Here is a 24,776-nt window from a genome sequence, read left to right as displayed (position 1 = left end):
GTAATATCGACATAAGTTTTGTAAATCAGCTTCACGTAATGGTAATAATATAAAAATGCATTAAGTATGAACCAATGAAACACTGAATAATCCTATAAGACGAAGTATTAAAAAACGTAAATATTAACAGATTTAAAAAAATATATTAGAATATTATAGAGGGACCGACAACCTGAGTCGACTGAACTGGTACACTTATGAAAAATGTATTTGGATATTGTAAAAGTATGTTTAATGTAACTATGTATACTTGACGGTTTAAATGTTTTTTTGATGTTCCAATTTTCTTCCTATTACTAAATTCCGAGACCAGATAATTTTCCTGAAATTCACAATTACTGAAAATCAAGTTCGGCAAGGACATGTACGAGGTGTGTTCAAAAAGTAAGGTGACTTTTGGAATTTATATATATATATATATATATATATATATATATATATATATATATATATATATATATATATATATATATATATATATATATATATATATATATATATATATATATATATATATATATATATATATATATATATATATATATATATATATATTATATAGGATTCCAGTCGGAGTTCAACAAGCGAACGGATGATATCCCGGAATATAGTGTCATCATATATATATATATATATATATATATATATATATATATATATATATATATATATATATATATATATATATATATATATATATATATATATATATATATATATATATATATATATATATATATATATATATATATATATAGGCATAGGCCGTGATTCCTGCTATATCGTTTTCTGAAGCCTGAACAAACTTATAAAATCTGTCAAAATTTGCAGTCAGTGATCTGACATAAATACAAGGTGCCATCAATCAAATCAAAAAATCAAACAGTAAGATGCAATCATTTAACTTCGAGCTGAGATATTTTGAAAAACGCAATAAAAAAAAATCTTTTGCTTATTTGTTTGCTTTGTAATGAGTCAACTTCAGTAATGCAAGAATTCAATATAAAAGGAAAATGCGGAAACGGTTTTACGAGCTTAGAAATGAGATTTTATACAAATAAAAAGAAACACACGATCTCAGTTGAGTGACTCAAAATGCATTTCTGGTTGACCTCACAGACTATTTCAATCATTTAAATTTGAGCCTTCAAGAACAAGGACAGTTAGTAAATGATTTGCACAGCCATTTCAAAGTGTTTCAAAATAAAATGCGTTCATTTCATTTTGTTATTTTAATAACTTGGATTATAATAACAATGTCGCATTATTTCGTGTTTGATATGCATCCTTAAAAATTATGATCAATACTTTGAAACACTACCTTTAAACGCGGTCTGCGAACGTATTTATTTATTTATTTTTTACATTAAAGGCTGCTCATACCTTGTTTAAAGTATCTATGTTAACAGGTGAGTAATAAAACAGAGACAAAAGACTAAAGAAAATAAAAGTCAAATGATAACAGGAATGGAACGGTGGCAGTGATAATTTAAAAAATGTATTGTTTTTGACTAAAACCACTTTTTTATAATACTAATATCACTTTAAATTCGTAATATTTATTTTCTAAAAAAAACTTAACGATATCACTACGCAGTAATTGAAAACAGCATTTCTGTATCTCTTTAGTAAAAAAAAACTCGAAATAATGTCGCATCTTTGGGAATGTTTTCAGTATATCTTCTATTATTAAATTGTAATTTTCATTGGGAATGGGAATCTTAGTGGCTTAGGTTCAATTAAAAAAAAGTTGTCGGTTTTTAACAAAACCCTATATGAACTCCAGAAGAAATAAGTCAAGGAATCGTGCTGGCCAAGACATTTCACTGGAGGTTCCAATCCACTTCCCAGGAAATCGCTGCTGAAGCACCGTCTTGCTAAAACCAACAGCTATTGATCTGTGCCAGAGGTAAATGATCCAAACACTCTCGAAAATGAATTTGGCATAAATGCAATAATAGCAAAATGTTTTTGATGTCTCGGTATTTTCTTAACACACGAATTTGCCGTACCGTGCAGCACTATACTTTCATCACACCCTATTATTATTATTTCAGAATCCTCTGGTTTAAGCCTTTGGCAAATCTTACATTTATAGGGGTGATATATATTTTTACGCGCGCTGTGGATATGGCTACTCTTACATTATCCTCAATTTGCCCAGTTGAGATCTTAGGGTTCCTAACAACTGCTTGTAAAACATTATTTTGGGAATCCTCCAAAGATACCTTTTAATAACAACAATTACTCTGCAAACAACAACTACAATTACTATTTTATCTTGTTTTAAATAATATGTGACAAACTTGGTGACAGATATCTACGTCAAAGAGTTTGTCTCCAACACCTACTTAAAAATACTTAAAAAAATGATTCTACATCGTTGAATTTGTAATAAAAAATGACATCAGGTACAGGAAGTACTTTTTTTGGGGCCATATAAAAAATGAAGTTGACCATTATTTCATGAATACCAAAAGTCGGATATAAAATCTAAAAATACCTTAAAAGCGTCCATAAGAAAGTGTCATTAGTTTTTTGATATCTCTTCAAATAAGGTCAGAAAAAACTTTTTCCAAATTTAACCTAAGCTGTCTCCTCAACAGGTACTGCGATTCTCATTCTTAGGATGCTTATCTTTGACACACTGTATATATTTAATGTGAAGAAAGACGAAGACACCGATGTTATTTCGTCTGCGTCTAGAGTGGTAAATACAGGGTTTGTGGGGTATAGATCTGAAACACTAGTAAATGCAATGACGACCGCGAAATCTTACGAATAACAATGCGTCCATTCACTCCTTGCAAGTTTAAGATTTTCGAGACAATTACGTATGTGTTATAACGTAATTCAAAGAACGTTTGTCTAGTATTATCTTCAATAACAAACTTACCACCTTTGATTTCATTTTTCTTTACCAAAAAGAAAATCACTAAAGTAACAACTACGAGTAAACTGACGACTACAATACCAGCAATAACAGTTTTGTACTGACACAGTCTATTCATTTTACTAATGAAACCTTCCTATATTGCTGCTTGAACAAGTATTGTTGTGTAGTTATCGAGCAGGGCAGGACTGGCGCATTTTCAAAGCAAATGATCGCACACATGACACAATTAATTGTATACTAAAAACCAACTTAAGCCTAGAATTTGCATTTTGTGTTCGAATCGTTATCTTGGATTATTGAATTGTGTTATAAAACTGGGATCTCGAGCGGATTAAAGGTTTTATATTTGTATGGTCTAAATTACTTTTAAAATATAGAAAATTCCAAGAACGTCAATAGAATATCAGATTGCTGGATTATTATTCTGAATCTATTAAAGCTTCAGACGTCTCAGGGCTTAAAAAAACAAATTTTGCTTTTAAAAGTGTTATTTTGAATTTCCTATATTTTCCCTGCTCTGAAATTGTGAACCATTGCGAACACATCCGGCACTTTAGTAACGGGTGTTGGAGCTATCGTTCGTTATCGTTCGTATATCGTAGATTTTAGTCACGCGCCGCTAAGTGAATGCTTACAGTGGTGCTGTTTTGCTAAAATGGATAAAAGCAATAATCGTAGTAAAATTATACCCAATAATACGTTTTCCTTTTTAGTATTTTACTACCACTAACTCTTAATAGATTGATAGTGATCACAGTGTTGTTCCCGAAAACTCAAGAAAATGTTTTCCTTTTTTTCGATTATCTTAGTGCTATTCAACATCCAGTGTTCTGTATGTCCTTCACAAAATTTATAAATGCTGTCTCATTACTTAAGTTACTGGTACAGGCGGAAGGAGATTGTGAAAAATTTATAGCTAATCAAAGGTATGGGAGGAAGAATTTATATATCATACAATAACTTTATTCAAATTTATAATTTCAGGTATCCAGGTATTGAGAATAGATTAGCAATTTCAATTAGTTTCCTTTAAATTAGAAAGCCAGAAAAGTAATTTTTTCTACGATTTGCCCTAAAATATTTACTTATTGCAGTAGTTTAAAAAATGCTTCGAGATTTCATTTATCTCCAATATCTTTACGGCAGACATTGTTATCTTGGACACACTGTATAGTGGCATTATTTGCTTGATCGGTTTGTTAGTTTATGATATTTTGGGTGTGTGCTATATTGTACCGTTTAAAATTTACGATTTTAAGTACAAAAGTGCGTGAATTAAACTCTATGTTCTTTAAATTGTAGCAATTTATAGTGCGCAATATGTAAATATTCGTTCTTCTATAACTCAGCCAAAAGTACAAATGCGCTTCCAAAAAAGGACTAAAATTGTGATTTTCTTGTTGTTGGGGATTACCAAACGCTCCGGCAACGTCGCCAACAACTCACACCGCAGCACATAGCTGTGAATCAACTGCTTTTATTTTTACATGATGACGTGCTGTGCTCGAAGAAGTGTATGTCCATATATGCTCAGAATATATTTCTGTATGTCAATAAATATGTGCCCTAATTTTAAGCAAACAAAATAACAAAACTAAGCTAATTAAAATGTTATACATTAAAAAAACTCAACATTTGTCGTGGAAACCATAATAACGGCCTCTTAATACACTATTTTTCTTTCATTAACGTGAAAGTTTAAATATCGTGCAAAGAAAATCAGACATCGGACATGTATATTCGAAACGAAGCAATATAGGAGATACTTTTTACAAAACTTCTGGATTCCTCCTGCGTCGGTTTTTGCTTAGTCGAAATTGCTGTCGCTTCGCCAATCATCCTGTTGGCTTCTTCAGAGCTTGACTGAAACTGAAAACTGAATCCAGAAGTTTTGTAAAAAGGATTACAGTAGCCTGTGGAAGTTTCTTTGAAAAATATAGGAGATACGTTCATACCCAGCAAATTGTGCTGTACTTTGTTAAGCTGATGTGTTGGATTGTCACAGCAAACAATAAGCAAAAGAGCATATTTATTTCGATGCCCCAAAGATAAGATTAGATAGGATAGCTGGTAAAAAATTTCTCGTTTATTTAGGTACAATGCAAACTTGGCGTTCGAATCATATTGCGATCGCGTAATAATAATTTGGGACTTACACCTTCTGTAAAAAAATGTTTGTTGCGATCTTCTTTTAATATATGTTAAGGCTTTAAAGAGCTAGAAACAACATTGCTGAGCAAAATTGTACTGGATAAAATTGAAACTGTATATTAAAAAGATTTGTTTTTTCAATAATTTTTTTTTTTTGAAATTGGTATCTCAGGCAGACATTTGGAGAATTAGTTTTAAAATAGAAAAAATTCTACAAATGCCAATAAAATATCAGATTGCCGGATTGTTAATATGAATTTGTTAAAAATTGAGACTGCTCGGCAAATTTGCTTTTAAAAATTATATACGATATTGCCCTACTATTAATATGCAAATTGTGCAGTAATAAGGATTACACAAGGTGTCTCTTGAGGTACTTTAGTTGTTTACTGTAGATTTTAGCCGCGGTCACGTGACGCACCACTAAGTGAAAATGGGTAAAATTGCGCTTGCAATCTTCTAGCATAATATTTTATTTTGCTATATAACGGTGGTGGTACTGTTTAACAAGCTTATCGTAAAAATGATTTTTGTTAAGTTATTTTCTTTTCAGTCTAATAAGAGCTTTTTCAATTTAGGAAAACAAAACATTTAAAAAAGTGACTATTGTGTTCGTAACTTTGAAGTGCTTATAAGTTTTCCTTTTTAGTATTTTACTACCACTGGCTCTTAATGGAGGTAGAGATTTATAGAGGTTACAGTAATGATACGATTTACCTTAGTATCTGAGTTCCATTTAGTATCCAGTTTTCTGTATGTTTTTCACAAGATTTCAAAATCTTATCTCGTGAAAGCTTGGAAGTACTTAAGTTATGGTTTCTGGAGGAGAGGTACTGGAAAAAAATTCTACCCAAATGTATACAAATCCACAATAAAATAACTTGGTAAAGATTTTAAGTCACTCGTTTATTTATTAAACACTCGCTCTGCTCGTGCCAAATAAACTCGTGACTCAAATGCCGTTTACCACACTTGTTGCATAATACGCTATTTTTTATGATTATGCATAAAATATTTACTTCTTCTGCAGTAGTTTGAAATTTTTTTTCTTAAAATTTCATCATTTTGTTGTAAAGCTGTTAACTTTAATTGCAGAAAAACGTGTAAAGAAATTTTAGTCCGATATTCACTTATTAGATTACTTTATGTCGCCTTTCAATTATTGGGATTTAGGCAAGTGCCAAGTGTACTTTAAAAATATATATTTTCAAAGTCACTTCCGGTTCAACCGAAAGTGTCTGTCAACTTGCTCATTTAAAATGGAACCCCCAGTGTATTATTCTGTGTGAAATTATAAACATATTTAATGTGAAACGTCCTATACCTATGTCTATCCGTTTTCGAAATATTTGACCTTGGAAAAAAAATTGCACCTCCGGCTTAACCGGCTTTGAACGTGCATATTTTTGTAATTTCTGAGAATTTGAGATCTGGCAGAATATTAAAAAAGAGGCTTAAGTCGACGTTCTCGCTATTGTCGTTATCTACTTTGATACAGGGTATCCAAAATTATGCTGCAAACCTTCACATTTTCAAAGTGGCTCGGTTTTTTCGAATGGAACTTTAAATGTTATCAAGTGCCTGACTTATTTCTCTATCAAACTGCCTTAGGGTAGGTTACCTTTTACCAGGGGGATCAACTCGTATCTCTTTAAATATTGATTTTCGTCCTTCTTTTTGTCAATATCTATGTATTGTGTATTGTAAATTGTTGCAAATTATATAATATAATAATATCCTTTATGACCAAAAATCCAAACAGATGTTTATTCTAAATTAAGTAGGTTTTACCTGAGATGGATTGTTACGAATACTTGTAGAAACTTGAAATTTTTATTTGAAACGTAATTGGACCGTTTTAAATTTGATGAAACATTGATGCTGCGGGGTATTTTCGAATAAGTAGAAGGTGATATGTATCGTTCTTAAGAGTTTAATCTAAATTGCAATATGTGATCCTTGAAGTATGTACGTATTTATGTACCTGATTCTCAAGCTTTGACCTTTCGAAGCTGTTTTCACTGGATAGTTCAAAAGGTAATGGTAAGTAAGTAAAGTCTGTTCATAGATATAAGAACGTGACAAACTGTTACGGATTAAGGAAAGACCCGGGCAAGCTGTGAGAATGAAATATGGCCGAACAGGTCCGTACTTTGCTTAGAATTTAATTATTTGGGGTTTTGTTAGGAAAGATACTAAACAATATTTATTTATTTATGCATGTATTTATGTTTAAATCTAAAATAAAGTTACAAATTATTTTTATTACCTACTTAAATTATTTAAAATTATTCACATAATATATCAGTATCACTGTCGTTATCATCGCCGGTTCTAATTATTATTGGTTCTATATTATTTGCAATATGGATGTACGATTGTTCTGCTTTTTCTACATGTTTAACCGAATTTGCCCAACTTTGTGAAGGGATGTTAAAAACTTCGGTTTCTATAAGTTTGAAGACATTGGAGTTAACACTGTTATGACATTGTTATGACGAATGGCAGATTTCAGTTGGTGCCAAACATGTTCAATGGGATTAAATGTACAGTGGTAAGTGGTAGAACTGTATGCCCTAGATTTTTTACATAATTATCATAGGCGTATTCCTTTTGTAGGTTCAAGCTTTGTAGAACCTCAATTAATTGCTTTTTGGTATAATAGTCGTGAAAATAAATGTCGTTATTGTACTTGTAGTTTTGAATTGTTGCTTTTGTGTCACATGAGGAAGGGGTTTTAGTCAACTGTCTGCTGTGATAACTTGCATTGTCCATTACAATGACGCTTTTAGGAGGAATGTTTGGAACTAGTTTGTTTTTAAACCAACTTTAAAATAAATCAGCGATGGTGTCTTCGTGGTAATCCAGCGAAGAATCTTTAATATTTTTCGCAGACAGAGAAAATCCATTTGTAATCCAACCATCTTTAGAGCCAGTATGCCAAATAGTAATTCTTTTACCTCTTTTTGATGGCGCGTTTGTTGTACACTTATCAGTTGAGTCAACCCAACCCTTTTCCGATAATTGGCCTTTGTTGTTTTCTGTAAATCCTAATTTTGCTAGATATTCCAGCCGCCATTTCTGAATTCTAAAACATTCCATTAAAACTTGCCTTTTGTCAATTTTTTAAAATTTAAAACCCATGTGTTGAATACACTTCCATAAGGTAGTTCTGTCACATTTAACAGCGGTTTCATCTTTTTCAAGCCTTCGAATTAAGATATCTCATGTACGCACGCTTTGTTCCTCGTACAACTGGTAAATTTTAATTCCTATTATATCTTGATCACTTTCATCTACACTCGAGAAAATGTCAGCATCGCTTCTTTTTTTCCTCGCTGAAATGGGATTATTCACAATTTTCGATACAGTTGATGTTGGAATTTTCGTCAATGTGGCCGTTTCTTGTAAAGATGCTTTCAATGAGAGTCAAATAAACATTGTTTATAACTTCCTTAGTCGCAATAGAATAGTGTTTTCTACATTTGGGCGGGAGCATCTGCTGAAATACACTAGACTCGCACATATTTTGCATAATTTGCACACGATTCAACACACACTGTATTACACACGAAATAAGAATGATTACTAATAAACTTAAACTAAGTAACTTTAGGTAATAATCTTGTTGCATTGTATGTTAATGACCACCCTTGGATAATCCCATTCAAAAGCAATTGGTCACTTTCTTATATCTAGGAACAGACCATACCTGCACTCTATTTATCTTACAGGTAAGTTTGAAAATAATCATTTTTGTCTTGTGTGCCTGTCGATTAACAACATTCTTCTTGTATTTTTGGGTCTACATAGTTCTTCGATTTGTAAATTGCAACGGACTATAGCTTATATTCGCGATAGATAAAGGTACGCCATAAGAATACTGATCAATATTCATTGGTATCTTACAATTAAACGTTTTTTGAAGGCTACTGTTTTTTAACACATTAAAATGTGGACACCGAGGAATAACGCAGATGTTCCCCAGTTAAAAGAAGGCAACAACGAAGAACTTGAAGACGAAGAGGAGATGGTAGTCGAACCTAATGACAATTTGGAAGACGAACTACCTCAGCAAATAAAAAAAAACGGATCCACTTGTCTTCGGATGCTAAACAAATCGTTTTAAATGTTTACAATTTTATAAGAAATTCAGAAGGGGAAGTAGGAGCAGCAATAAAAACAAGATTGCTTTCGAAAAATCATCACTGGGCGGGGAAAGTTCGTTGCGCGAAGCAGCTTTTAATTATAAAAGGAGAGAACTTCGCGATTTCGTGTGGTAAAGGGACGCATTGTTTTTCTATCGGTGCAATTTAATTGTGCATGCACCCTGTATAAAATGTCCTTCACATCTCGTCCAACTTCAAAGTTACAGCAAACTTTGGTAAATATCAAAACTTGCACAAATAATGGCGTTGTCGAATGATATTTTTTCAAATATCTCGCGCCCTGTATAATTGACGAAACCTGCAACTCTCACGATAGGGTTTACGATATTGTACAAATAAAATTATCCCATCTTTAACGGTTTTTTATTTATCGCCAATAATTTTGCCACAAAAACGGAAATTTTTAGGATATTTTAGATTTTTTGCCCATAAACGACGCACCATGATGCAATTGTTCGAAGTAGAGGTTATAGCCCTCGATTTTCCACGCGTCCTGGTTCAAGAATGTTTTGAAAATAGTAAATGGTTTTCGAGAAAATAAGTTACAGTGCGCTGTAATAATTAATGACGTCATGGCGTCTTGACAGCCCTCGAAATATGGATTTTTTCAAATATCTCGAGCAGCGTATGTGATAGACGAAAACTGCAAACACAAAAATTGTAGCTCTTGAGACCGTTTAAACCAAGTAGCCATACTTTTTACGATTTTTAATTTGCGGCTAATAATTTACTCTGTAAAGAAACAATTTTCTAAGTCTTTTAGATTTTTGCCTATAATTTGAAAACTCTGTATATAATTGAAAAAATGCCTGAAATAAATATTATTGCACCGAATCTTCTACGTCTGCCGGTTAAAGAATTTTGCCAATCGGATGAACGATTATGGAGGAAAACATTTTTCTGGTAGCTAAAATTACCAAAAAAAAATCAAATATATTTGAAAAATACTTGGAAATATTTGACTGCGACCAATTTCTACAGTTTAAATATGGACACGGACTTTTACTTCTCTGCTTACTTTGAAGTTGATATCTGCAAATTTAGGACACTTAACACATTTCTCATTTAGCATGGAATATCGGGAACACCATGTACAATAGGTTAAAATCTTAAATAAAAAAATGTTTGCTATCTATGCGGGCTATATCGCAATACAAAGTGAGATCTGAATCATAGTCTTTCAGTTATAACTAATTTTCAATAATAGGGGGATCCATTTTTCAGTTTTTTTGAATTTGCGGCGCACCCTGTATATTTTTGAAAAATTGTCACGAATAAAAGTTTATAGAGCTGTATCTTTTGCTTCGTCTGGTTTAAGATTTTTTTTGGTCTCGTAAACAGTTTTTGAAAAATGATGTTTTTTGTAGACCCTTACACGCGCGACTTTTTATTTTTTTAGAATACTTACGGACCCCCCCCCCATTTTCAATAGGTTCCGTCACAGGACAAAGCTGCATATATGTGGCAAATAGAAGTCGATTGCTTCAAATTTCAGACACTTATCGTGTTTCATAGCAATTTATAAAAATAGTCGAAAAGACTGATACCGGCGTCGGATCAGGGCCATTTCTTACGAGCTTATGTGCCTCGTGGAGGGTGAAAAAGGAGACAAATTTCAATTTTGTAGCTCCAACGGTCCGAAAGTTATTCAGGAAAACCCAAAAGACGAAAACGGAGAACGGACAAACAGACAAAAAAAAATTCTTTTCGACTGTGATCGTTTCAATACCATAGGACCTACCGTTACCGAGATATAAAATTTTTATACGAGCGCAGATACTTTCGAAAATTCGATTTCATCGATTTTCGCAAGTAACAAGTGACATGAACAAAGTTTCGAAGTCAACTGTAATCCTTCATGCTAAGTCCAAAAATGGTTAGTTGGCGAAAATGTCTTATTTTTGTCTGCCAAAACGTCAAAGATTCAACTATGGATTACCGTGAAAACATGACCGCGGAAATATTTGAGGACTAGTTTGAAAATAAACTGTTGCCAAAACTATCGCCACATATTGGCGGATAATGCCTCGTATCATTAAGCCCAAATTGGAAAAATTACAAATACTTCTTCAAATAAAGAAGAAATTAAAGAATTTCAAGGAAAAGTTAATTCACGGGGTCGGTTGTAAAAGCACTATATTTTTAGTTGAAGTATACTATATTTATTTCTTGTTGGGATTGTCGGAAGTGACCTCCAAGAATATTTTTTTTTTCGCTCTCACGAGACTGTTATTACCACTTGTTGGAAACGTCAGCAATTAAACAAATTTTGGCCGATATCAAGTATTTACTTTGTTTGCGACAAGGAATGAAATGGTCCATCATTCATAACTATTGTTATACCGAATGGTAAACTAGAACAAAAGCCCATTGATATCGATGTTGGGCAGGAACGTTACGATTCTCCTGAAAGCTGTCACAGTGCACGCGAATGAAAATCCCCTGGACTGATCATTTTTTTTCCAATTCAGCCAGGTCAACAAGTCCGATCTGTCATCGCAGAACTCGTTGACGTTTGCCCTCGAAATGTACGGATTATTTACTCCGATTAATGCTACGCCCCTTCGGCTCACCGGATTGTAAACCACTTTCCAGAATAAGTCCGGCACTGGGAGCGCCCTATTGTTGTTAACGGTGTACAGGTATAGCGGAATTTGTCTTCCGTTGGTTTCGTGTGGTAAGGCGGTTACTCCGAATCCTCCAGTCCACACTTGGAGGCGAACGTTGTTATTAGCCGCGTAATCTTGAACGTCCGATTCTGCTTGATCCCAGTTGAAACCGTTAAACGACTGCCATTGCGGCAACGCGTTCAAAAAATCGAACGTCGAGTTCTGCTGGGCGGCGTAGAAAAAGTCACTTCTTGCCACCAGGTGACCCCTTGACAAGAAGAAGTTATTGTCTTGTATGTATTTGGTTGACGTGGCGGACAGTCCAAGCAGTGAATTAATCGTAGCTCTTTGAGTGCCTCGTACGTAGTAGGTGTTCACGTTGGGTATCGTGAAGGTACCGCTAGTTTGCCTCCAATCTGGACGCGGCACTCCTTTAATTTGGTTGTTGATCGCAGGGTGTAAGTCGTAATACGTATACAGAGCGGCTTGTGATGTCGTATTGAAGCACACCGTAATAGTTCTCACAAACCTTCCGCCGGATAAATCGAATCCGATCTCAGCGACCCTGCCCCCCGCCTCGCAGCTGGCTCCGGTAAATCGGGAGGTGGAGACTGGGTTCGTGTTGCAGGTGAGCTGATGCCACAACCATCTCGCTCCGTTAATCGTAAACCTTACTCCGGATACACAAGTCGCGGTGGCCACAACATTGGTGGTTTGAGTGCCCGACGTTACGAGTCTACCACCCGGGCAGGCAAAGGTGACAGTTTCACCTGACGCGAATTTTATTGTGGAATCCTCAGCGTTCGCTGGGTACAAGAATTGGTCATTTCGGAGGATGAGCGGAGTAGGTTGGGATCCGAACGGAGTTATCTCGCAGCCTATAAATGAAAATGTTATTGAGGTGCGGATAAAACAGCTGCGTGCTACTCTTCCATGAATTACGTTAAACGATGTGGAATTTGAGGCATTTTTACCCTGTTTTTATATGTGGAGATCAAATCTCAACATCAATTATAGACCAGAAATTATAATAACATTAAATCTGCATATTGACAAACTAGTTAATGATTGTAGTAGAACTCCTGGATTCATAAAAAGACATTAGACTTTATCCTAAGTTCTACGATCAGAGCACTTCTTATCTTACAATGCAGCTTGCGATTTTCATTTTAATAATAATAAAAAATATAGTATGAATCTAAATATAGTCACTGTATAATTAGTATTTAAATTATCAACTGACTACTGGATTTTACAAAAGCCTTTGATACTGTCAATCACAGACTGTTGATTGCCTAGTGTCGGTATATGGGATTTGATGACAAAACGTGAAGCTTTTTTGAGTTGTATCTATATAACAGGCGTCAAAAAATTCTGTTGCAGGACCGGATATCAACTACTCTAGATATTCCATCAGGGGTACCACAGGGTTCAGTATTAAGTCCATTATTGTTTTTGATTTATACAGCAGATTTGGGTGGTGTAGTTGCACAGTGCCAAGTACAATTTTTTGCCGATGATACGCAATTGTTTCATAATTTCGAAAGCGACCGTTGTGAGGAGGCAGTGAACAGCATAAATAAGGATTTGAAAAACATAGTCACCTTTGCGGAGGGTCATAATTTACGTTTAAATCCATCAAAGTGTAGTGTCATCACTTTTGCCCGTAAGAGGAAAAGAAACAGTTTGAAGTCCAAAATGAAATTACATTTTGACAACAATCTTATTCAAGTTGCAGAATTTGATAAAAATTTGGATCTATATATTGACGAGAATATGAAATTCTTGAATCATGTTAAGCACATCTCCAAACAATGTTATATGAGTATAAAATTATTATATTCAAATAGAGATATATTGGCGTACGATATGAAACTACAGTTGTGTCAAAGTCTTATCCTCTCTCGCTAGTCTTATTGTAACATTGTGAATTATCCCCGTTTGGACGCTGTTACATCTTATCGTCTACAAAAAATCCAAAAAACTTTTTGTCGCTTTATTTTTAACCTACGCAAGTTTGACCACATATCCGCCGCTCTCAAAAGATTGAATTGGTTAAAAATCAAAGATGTTTTCAAATACAACTTTTTATGCTGTTTGAAACGTGTAATAAATTCCAACATTCCAAAATATTTGAATGAAAAATTAGTATTTAGGAAATCTATTCATGTCTTGAATCTAAGACACCAATCATCACTCACTATGCCATTGAACAAAACAAAAAAAATTCAATGTTATTTTACATATAAGGAAGCTCGTTCATCTCCTTAAATAGCGGCCTCAAATCAAAGTTCATGTAAACATTTTAAAAACATTTAAAAAATAGTTACTAAAGTTAATGTAAAATAATGCGTTTGAATACATGTATTTCATTCATTCTATTTTGTAGTTTCATACATACTTGTAATTTAATTTAATGCCAGACTTCGCCCATGTAATGCTAATAAAGACTATTTATTATTATTATTATTATTACTTTCGAAAGTCATTTGACAGAGTCAGTCATGAGCGTTTCAACGAAACTTTCACAGGCTACTATAATACTTTTTTCTACAAAACTTCCGGATTTCTCCTGCGTCGATTTTTGCAGAGTCGAACTGAACTTGCTGACATTTCGCCAATCGCCCTGTTGGCTTCTTCAGAGGTTGACTGAAACTGGCTAGCATTTTACTCTGTACCTGCTTAGATATTGTTTGAGGGGGCGAAGCTACACATCACCACAACTTTCCAATAGCAATGAGGTCCAAAGCAATCTTACACTTGGCACTGTGATCCTTCTTTACATTCAAAATATCACTGACCATATATCAAAAGTTCTAAAGAAGTATAATGTCAAAACCAGATTTACCACTTGTCATCTTTGGTCCGTCAAAGATAAAATTCCATTTGAGATATTTACAGCAGAAGTTTACAGCATTCCATGCATATGCGGCAAAGAATACATTGGAGAAACCGAACGAAAAATATCAACTAGGTCCAAAGACCACGAAAAAGCCTTACGACTAAGACAAATAAACTCATCAGCTCACAATCACGAAACCGGACATAAAATTTCATTCAATAAAACTAAAATTCTTCCATGTAATCAATTCTTCTAACAACGAAAAATCGCCTCCGCCTCCCGAAAACAATGTATAACCAGGTACAGAGTAAAATGCGAGCCAGTTTCAGTCAAGCTCTGAAGAAGCCAACAGGATGATTGGCGAAACGTCAGCAGAAGTTTTGTAGAAAAAAAAAGTATGAGAGTTTTGTTTTTAAATTTCAAGCCAATCAAGAGAGATTTTTCCATCGCCGTTTAACTGAACGTATAAAATAGGTCCAAATCAATTACTCCAGACAAATCGTAGTGTAATTAAAGTTAAGGACCAGTTTATTATTTATAAGAGGATGAGACCTTCGTATCTTCATTTTGCAGACAATCTGAAATTTTAAACAAGTGAATCGGTTTCTACCCAACCCAACTTCTTCAGAGTGGCATTAATGATGACGTTATTTTTTCAAAGAAACTTTCGCAGGTTACCGTAATCATATTTACAAATTTCCTGGATTTCTGCTGAGTCGGTGGCTGATAACTTAAACTTGCTGATGTTTAGCCCATCATCATGTTGGTTTCTTAGTAGCCTAACTAAAACTGGTTTGTATCTGTACCCGTTTAAGAAGGTACATAAGCATTGTTTCAGATGAGTGAGTTGAAAGGTATGACGTACGTTAGGGTGTGTAGAGTTTAAATGGTTAAGATAATCTCAATGGGATTCTAGACGATGCACACAGGCGAATTTTCCTCAAAAGCTGTCCAGAAACTCCAACTTAAAAATCTTGAGCTTAATCCATTACGTTTCAGTAATCTAGTTACCTGGCTATTATAAATAAACCAACTTTTGTTTTGATTCGCGTTGCTACGCGCCATATTGTTATTGAAACTTGAAAGTTAATTTAGTTTAATGAGAGTGCATCAGTGTGTATTTAACCATTTTTTCAAAAGTTGGTGAAAAATAATAAAATTATAGTATGGAGCCTATTGCTAGTGGTAAGTACAAGCATATAATTATTATTATCTATGCAATTATTATCATCTATGAATTGTTTTAATGTCACAATGGCGTCACTTCTTAAAATACATAAATGTTTCGTTTTCTTTGGACAAACAGTACATTTCCCCGCATTTCCCCATCTCCAAATTAGCATAGAACTCTTATTTAATATGTCCTTAAAAAGACATATTTTCTTATTTATGCGATAATTTGCGATCTTAATGGGTATCTATTTTTTAAGAAGTGCTGTCAGTGCTGGTATATATTTTTAATTTTGGTAAAATTTACTATTGTAGGGTTTTTGAACATGCAAAATTCAAAAATGCTAATGGAAATGTTGCCAGATTTACAGTATTTACGTGACACGTCGGCATTTTGTTATTTTAATGCCATTATTGTTGCATGAATTGCGCATGTCCAATTTAGTAAGGTCTGGTAATTTTAAAATTTTGTTTTTATTATTAAGCTTCGGGTTTCTGTACTTGAGGGTACCTGTTTCGGTTTCCTTCTTTTTTTTGGTAGGCTCATATAATGATACAAATTCAATAAATAATTATTGACCTTATCTTTTTTTTGTTGTTGTTATTGGGATTAATTAAGTTCTTAAAGAAGAAAATTCTAGACAAGGAGCTCTAATGCCCATACTTATAGTCGCAACTCAAACTTAAGTCGAACTTGGCCAAGTTTATACCTACTTAAAACTTAAGATTCCGACTATACTATAGTCGAATGTGTAATATACTTTCAGCTAAGAAAAGCTTGAGCAAAAGCTTTTTATGTTACATTTGCTTTTTTAGTGGAAATCTTACATTTTAAGTCGTGCTCAAGCACGAGTGTGACATAACTCACGACTATAAGTACGGGCATAAGACAGCTTGCAGTAGTTACAATAAATCTAGCTAGGTTTCAGTGACAAAGTCAGAAATTGCCAACCCCCAATCTAATCTAAATCTTTATTTTTATTGCAATTAATTTTTAGATACTAATTCCCTAGTTTCATGTTTAAACTTGCATACCAATATGTTCACAAATGAAATAATATGAAATACTGGGACAAAAATTCAGAAATATTTATATCCTAGACTATTAAGTGTTTTTTGACTAATGGACGACATATAGCATACCTGACAGTCTAAAACCTGTGTTTGCCCTGTGTCATTTTAAAAATTTGTGACACAGAAAGTTATTAGGTATCTAATCAGATTTTTCAGGAATTATCAGATATGCTTTTGTACTAGATTTTCATAGACGCAACTGTACAAATTTCAATAGTCCATAAAAAGACTTGTCATAAAAAGTTCTGCTTGTTTATTGTCCTAAATATAGATTATAATTGCGAAATTCTTAATACTCAAAGTACTCAAATATCAATATCTCATCTTCGTTTTTACCCCTTATCCCTAAAATATTTATGATTATTTTTTGTAATATTGTTTTTGTAATTACATATACATTATCATAATTCAAGGTTAAAATTAGTACTGTTTTATGTTTTTCTTCAATAATACACATTGTTGGTGTTGTTAAAATAAGTTTTAATAACTGTCACTGAAAAATAAATGAATTACGTAAAAATGTGAACAAGTAAGAAACTAAATTAAAAATGTTCTAAAGTCATTCTAAAAAAAATTATTCGTCAGTATTTAATTTAGGTACGACTTTTCGACCACATTGTATATTTTTACGTGTAGCGGAATAATAGTGTAAAGTACTGTATTATGATTAAAATTTATACTTTTCTTAAATAAATTCATTATTCATCTTTTTTAGATATTTTTTTAAGATAAATAATATTGGCCAGCATTTTGATCAAACTTACCTGTGTGGGATGAGGCCAAATAACAGAGAAATAATTATAAGAGTTTCAAGAATAAGGACTTTAGTAAAGCTGGATTGTACGTTAAAACTAACCAGAATATCATTTGGATCTAGTATAATGGTTTTCAATTGATCAATGACGTGAATGGAATGATGCATGAAACTATTTTAATATAGAAGCCAGATATTTTGCTGGAGATTAAGTTGGAGGTGACATTTTTCATAGATTCCAATTGAGAAAAATCTTTAAAGGCAGAGTTAAGGTGACGTTCTATAGGCTATCTTTTAAGATGACGATATGATCCATCTGTAAGAATATCTTGAATTTATTTCTGATTATCACTTATGTTCATGACTACCGCAGTATTTCCTTTAACTGCTTTTAAAATTACTATGTCAGGATAGTTGAGGTTAATTTTTCAAATTATCATGAATCACATTTGAATAATAATCTTATGTTATGGTTTTGATAAATTGGTCTAGAATAGAATGTGAAGAAATATTTAAGCAGTTCTTTTTCTCGCTCAACTAGTACTTGTTAAATTAGTTTGCAATAACACAACGATGGAGTGTGCCACGATATTTTGTCATCATGTTTGACTTTATACTGATTTGGAACTCAGTTGGACGATATTGTTAACAAAGGCAATAGAAACGGAGGTTTATTCTACAGCTCTGACTTCACTATTTTAACCTCTAGATTTATACGTGCGTATGCGGTATCATGGTGTCCATGACATAACTAACCAAACGTAACATATTACGCCAACATAAATGTTTATAATGACATAAATATGGTCTGATATGACTTTAAATAGTTTATATCACTATATAGCTACTGTCTAGTCCGTTCGCTATCACATTAATCCAAGACCTCAGGGAGGCCAAATGTTTTGTATTCTCTTTCATCGCGCCAACAATTACTATGTGTATCAACAACAATAGTTTTAATTCCTTTGCTGGTAGTCTTCAACCATTTAATAGAAAATTAAAAGAAACTGTTTATAATAAGCTATTAATGTAATAATAGTATTAAATAATTACGTCATTACGAGTGTTAACAGTAGCAATAATTTCTTGTAGGAAATTTGCGTGGCACTTTTAATCCAATGAATAATTTTACAAAAAGACTTCCTCAGGCTACTGTAATGCTTTTTACAAATCTTCTGGATTCCTCCTGCATTCCTGTACCTAGTTATATACTATTCCCATATTGGCGATTTCTCCTTGGTAAAAGAATTGATTGCGTGCAAGAATTCTAGATTAGTCGAATAAAATTTGATGTCCTGCTTCATGATTGTGTTCGGCAACTACTGATGAGTTTATTTATCGTAATCTTCAGACTCTTTCATGTTTTCAGCCTAGCCTGATATTTTTAGTCCTGTTTCTCCAATATACTCCTTGCAATGGAAGAATATTAGATGATTATTAATTTCAAATTCCATGGAAACACTTACGTTAGAATGTATAGCGCTTAAATTGTTAAGAAAATCTCGAATTCTTGATCATAAGCCCAAATAACAAAAGCATCGACGTCATAATTTTGGTTTGAAAAGTGTCTGGAGAAAGCCCATTGCATATTTGTTCTTAAACTTGATCGTTACAAGAATAATATGTTCCAGACAAGCATTTTTAAATTAAGATGAGCAGCCTTGATTCCGGATTTTAATATGTCTGAAATAATCTTGATGGTTTCAAGAATAGGAATAGGATTGTATGTAGTTTTTTAAAAAAGTTTTTGAACTCAACTTCTTCAACCAATAAAGTTCGGGATGTGAGAAAACTCATCTTGATTATTGATTATAAAGTGCTTTATTGTATATACTTTGTTCGAAATATATATTATATTATATATTCTAAATCAAACTATTTACATTTACATTTACTTTCACTGCACCTTTTTTAAATTTTATGTATATTACACAATTATGGAAATCATTTTGTAATTTGCTTTATTTTCAATATTTTTTATTGCGTCACTTGCACTTAAGTTCCTGATTCCTGCTTTTTTGAGGACGACTGCGAGCATCTAAAACTCAGCTGCCGTTGGAAATTTTAAGCAGATCTATTAGATATTTCACCAGCAGTATTGAAGAAACTACAAATATATTGTGTTCGGCATCATCGGTTCGAAAAAACAATTGCACAAGTTGGCTAATCAAAACTATACACTGAAACTGGTAGAAACGGTCAATGATAATGCCACTTTATATAAAAGGTATTGAGAAAATTAGCAACAGTTTTTCGAAATATCTATGGCTCAGATAGGGAGCAAACAGCACTTGATAGGTCATAGTTGATATTTTGGACGATAAATAGTTATGACGAAACCATTACTTATTGCCATGAACCTAAGCAAGAACCTGATATATATATATATATATATATATATATATATATATATATATATATATATATATATATATATATATATATATATATATATATATATATATATATATATATATATATATATATATATATATATATATATATATATATATATATATATATATATATATATATATATATATATATATATATATATATATATATATATATATATATATATATATATATATATATATATATATATATATATATATATATATATATATATATATATATATATATATATATATATATATATGTGTGCTGCCATCTGTAGATGAGTTAGGAAAACTAAATTGGACTTTTTTGAGAATGAGCAGGTAGTCCTCAAGTAACTACTGAGATTTTGACTGCTTTATCCGCCATGGACGTCGCATGCAAAATAACAGTAACTACATCCGCCTGTTGCCGTCCTATTGAAGCTGTTTCGGTTCAACTCTAAAGAAGTCATTAATATGATCAGCGAAACGTCAGCAATTTCGAATCCAGAAGAGATTTGTAAATAGTATTACACTATCCGGTAAAAATTTGTTTGACAAATTAACAAGTTTGTTGATATGTTGTAATTTCTTTTTCTGTGCCATGAATCGTATTCAAGGGTTTAATGACACCGTCGCACTCCAACTATACGCTGCTAATTTTTTGAGGCTCCCCAAAACTCCGGTCATTACAAAAATCGATGTATCATTTGAAGCAGTCATCTCTTGAGCTACGACAACGGTTGTCGTATTTTAAAGCGATACTGGCTATCAGAACTGTCAGAAAAAATCCACAATCAAAATAAGTGCTCTAGAAAATATAAATAAACTGCTTAAATCATATCTAATCATTGTTCCTTAATTCCAACGCAAAATTTGTGTATTAGACTAAAAACAATTTCCATATGGGGGTTTTCTATAAAAACACTGATAAGAATAATACTTATTAATTAAGAAATAAAAGTAGAGATTGATTATGTGCTAGATTTACCTAAAATTAATAAATAAATAAATAGGAACTAAAAGTTCCGATTTTCACGAAATTATGTATTTTCACATGACAATTGTGTCGACAACACCGTCTATTTATCAAATCAAATCACATTTGATAACACGGTGTTCTCGAAACAATTGTCATGTGAAAATATATAATTTCGTGAAAATCTGAACTTTTAGTTCTTATTTATTTTGTTAAATGAATGAATGCAATTATAAAATGTCTAAATCTTCGAGACAGTTATTAAACATTCACGCCAAATCGAGACCCAACTGAAATATTTTAAGCAACCAGATGCAATAAAACTAACGTTTGAGACAACATCACCTAGTGCAAAAACCATAACTAAAACAGAAACTTATTTTTAATTGCATTTAAAAATACAAGTTTGATACTTTTAGCACGTTTATGGCAACCGTGGACGATTTGAAGAAAAATAACTAAGCTGCTGAAACCAGCACAAGAATTTTATCAAGATCAGCTTTGGACACCTTCTATGCAAGTCAACTGCAGACCTATAAGGGATCATGAAATAAATTTTATTCGTTTTTGTTACTTCTCCCTTAGCCATACAATATTCCTTGGCAGAATTTGCTATTAAATTAATTAAGAGGGATTAAAATTATAACATCGTATTATTCCGTGTGATTAGCGAAAACATTCTATATATTTCGATTTATGAAGTAAATATTCGAACTTCTGTAGTAAGGGCAAACGACTAACCAAAATCTTGTCGTGTTTTCATTTTGTACGGTGTTGTTCCAGGCCCATTAATGAAGTTAGGTGGAGTTTGGAGACAATTTTTAACTTCTGAATTTTAAATGGCGCTCACTATGCATTTTTGGATTGAATAGAATATTTTGATGGAAAAATATTGTCAGGTTTCATGATGATGTTCGGCAACTGCTAATGAGTTGCTGCAATGAATAAGAACGCTGTAAACTCCTGGTGCCTCAAACAGTTCTTAAGAACTTTTAGTATGTGCTAGGCAATGTTTAGAATGTAAGGAGGAACCACAGTGGCAAGTGTGGGGTTGCTTTCGGACCCACTTGCTGTAAAAGTTTTTGTAATGGTTGAAATAGTGTTATGGCTCCGTGAACAAAAGAGATGACTTCTGGAGCGGATGGTGATGTGACAATGCATTAAGGAATCAGTTTTCAATTCAATGATAAAACGTATGGATTCACTGGTTGAGGAAATCTCGGAGGGTCAAATAACAAAAATATCATCAATGTAGGTAGCATTTCCATCATTTTGGTATTTGATGGAAGGTCTCGAGAGCTTTCTTCTTACAAAGTTGCAAAATAATATTTGCGATGACTGGTGATAGTGGAAAACCCACACCTGTTAATGATAGTTGTTCATCAATTGAAGAGTTACAACAAAATATATTCCGGATAAGCATTCTTCCATTAAAATGAAAAAATGTGAAGAACATTAGTAAAGAGTACCTTTGAATATAGACATTTTGCTAGAGATCAGGTAGGAGAAACAACCCGAGAGAGTCCGTAGAAACAGGGAATTTTAGAATCGTGAGGGGTGACATATTTTTTGAAATAGTTATCATGTCCTAGAGCTGGCATTCACGAGCTGATTGATTGATTTAATTGATTAATTGATAGTTTTAAAAATGTACAAATTTTCAGAATGTGGAATCGTGCCTATGAACAAAAGCACAAAACGCTTTTCCAAAATTTCAGTTGAAAATGTTGCCAAAAAGTTCCGGTTTTAAAAAGTGTGCTTTTTGAAAAAATAGTTTTGGTTATTTTAATTAAATGCAATTTTCCATTTAACAAGCATGGAAAACTATGGAAAACTTTCATTTTGAATTTTTCTAATCGCAATTCGAATAATTTTTTTATTGTCCTAGACACAAATTTCAAAATTAAATAAAAATAAAATAAATATTGGGAAAATTGGCCATACCAACGTAGAATTTTTCTTCTGAACCCAAAAATTCCAAAGCCAAAATTTCAAATTCAAAAATGTATGAAAGATTATATTTAACAAACATGGAATAGTTGCACTTTCTATTGTTTAATATTATTTTTTATCCACTTACCTTCTTGAGCGAGGACTACTGCCAAAGTCAATGAAAAGACTACAAGCCTATTCAGATCCGCACTGCACTTCATCATTGTCGTCAGCAGAAATCTGCAGACTCAACTTTACAGGGGCATAAATAATTTGTTAATTTCACGTCATTTGTTTTCAATGTCTAACTTCACGATAAGAGCTTCGGAAATCATTAAATCCTCAGGGATTGGTGCAGGATTAATTGGCCACCATTATTGGGCTTATTTTTCGTTTATTTGATAACCGAGCAAGTTAATTTTCATTTTGAATAAAAAAAATATTATCTGCATTACCTGTATGATTACCATACGAGCTTACTTACCAGTCGCAGTTACGATTTTTGCCAGACTGAAAATTATATTTAAAGCGGCACATGTTGAAATGATGGAGGTACTCATCATGGCACGAAATCTACAGCTTGAAAGAAAATATCGCAATCTGATTTTGTTTATATGTATATTCGGGAGGATGATTTTTCTTTTTGAGTTGGTGTACAGAATGTCTCATTTTAGTTTTTAAGTTGAATTGACACCTCTGATATCTCAAACTATCAAATAATTTAAACGAAAATGTGAAAACTGTCGCTTATATAACATTTTCCGTAAATCTCAATTCCACCTCGGAAATTACTATACAGGGTCAGGTAAAAACCCTAATTAATTTTTTTCTTGGAACGCCCTATATATTTGATACTATATATTTTTGTCAGAAACAAGCAACAGTCTTATTCTTTATGACAATAAACAAATATTTCCAGAGATTTTTAGTTCAACTTAAAGCAAAGCGTTCTTTCGGCATTTACGTTTAATTGATACTTAATTTCTTTTGATAAGGGCAGCTTATGAAAATTATGAAAAATATGAAATTCTGGTGTGTTTTATACAGTAGTAATAAAAACTTTGAAGCAGCTTCGGAATTGTATGTCCAAAGGTGAGTAAGCAGTTATGGCTATGAAAATCGCGATTATCACTATAAGTTTTGTGCTTGTTAGATATCCAGAACGAAGACAACCTTTTTTTTGAGATATTTGCTAGTGGATCATTTGTTCGCCCCAGTCCTAGAACATACTACAAAGAGAAAAGGAAAAGAAAACAAATAGCAGTTTTAGAATATGAAGAAGCAACACCTTCATCGTCATATAGAAAAATTGAGGAAAAAATTGGTGTTCCAAAAACTGACGGTGATAGAATCTTGAAGAAATATAAGAAGAAGAAAAGTATCATCCATACAAATTTAATAGAGTCTTGCCAGTGGTATTTTCAACAATACCACTAACTGGCATAGCAGCAATTAGCAATTAATCTTTGAAAAGGCACAGCAAGGGCGCATTTGGAGTTGAAGTATCATGCTTTATTTAGCAAATGAGACATCCGGTACAAGTTACATTATCTGATAAATTATTTCTTTCATCATCCATCATACGAAATTTGCTGTCGAAAAACGATCATCGCATTGGACGAGATTATTTTTTATTAGTAATGCACTTAATCCTGTAATGTCCATCCTTATCGTATTAATATCCCTTAAACTCTTAAAAAATAACAACGTCGATTATGATTTTCGGTCTACTCATTGTCCTTGGAAAATAAAAAATAATATCTCAGTGACTTGATGTGCTAAACAATTTTAGAATTTTTGCTCGGCATTATACACAGATCGG

The 24,776-nt window shown here is 32.7% G+C and overlaps 1 protein-coding gene across 1 annotated transcript in view; it reads right to left on the bottom strand.

Moving 5' to 3' along the window:
• LOC132701433 (uncharacterized) overlaps nt 1-23,177 on the bottom strand; it is a 28,862-nt gene extending 5,685 nt beyond the window's left edge. Inside the window, exons 1-4 of the mRNA XM_060669314.1 lie at nt 23,103-23,177; nt 11,578-12,703; nt 4,311-4,356; nt 2,897-3,029 (exon numbers count right to left, since the gene is read on the bottom strand). Coding sequence (XP_060525297.1) covers nt 2,897-3,029; nt 4,311-4,356; nt 11,578-12,703; nt 23,103-23,175 — 1,378 coding nt within the window. The 5' untranslated portion in view covers nt 23,176-23,177. The remainder of the gene's footprint in view (nt 1-2,896; nt 3,030-4,310; nt 4,357-11,577; nt 12,704-23,102) is intronic.
• Nucleotides 23,178-24,776: the final 1,599 nt, after the last annotated feature.

Source organism: Cylas formicarius, unplaced genomic scaffold, assembly GCF_029955315.1.
Source record: "Cylas formicarius isolate icCylForm1 unplaced genomic scaffold, icCylForm1.1 PGA_scaffold_4__25_contigs__length_36172078, whole genome shotgun sequence".
NCBI classification, from domain to species: domain Eukaryota; kingdom Metazoa; phylum Arthropoda; class Insecta; order Coleoptera; family Brentidae; genus Cylas; species Cylas formicarius.
This window is presented reverse-complemented; position numbering and strand designations above follow the sequence as displayed.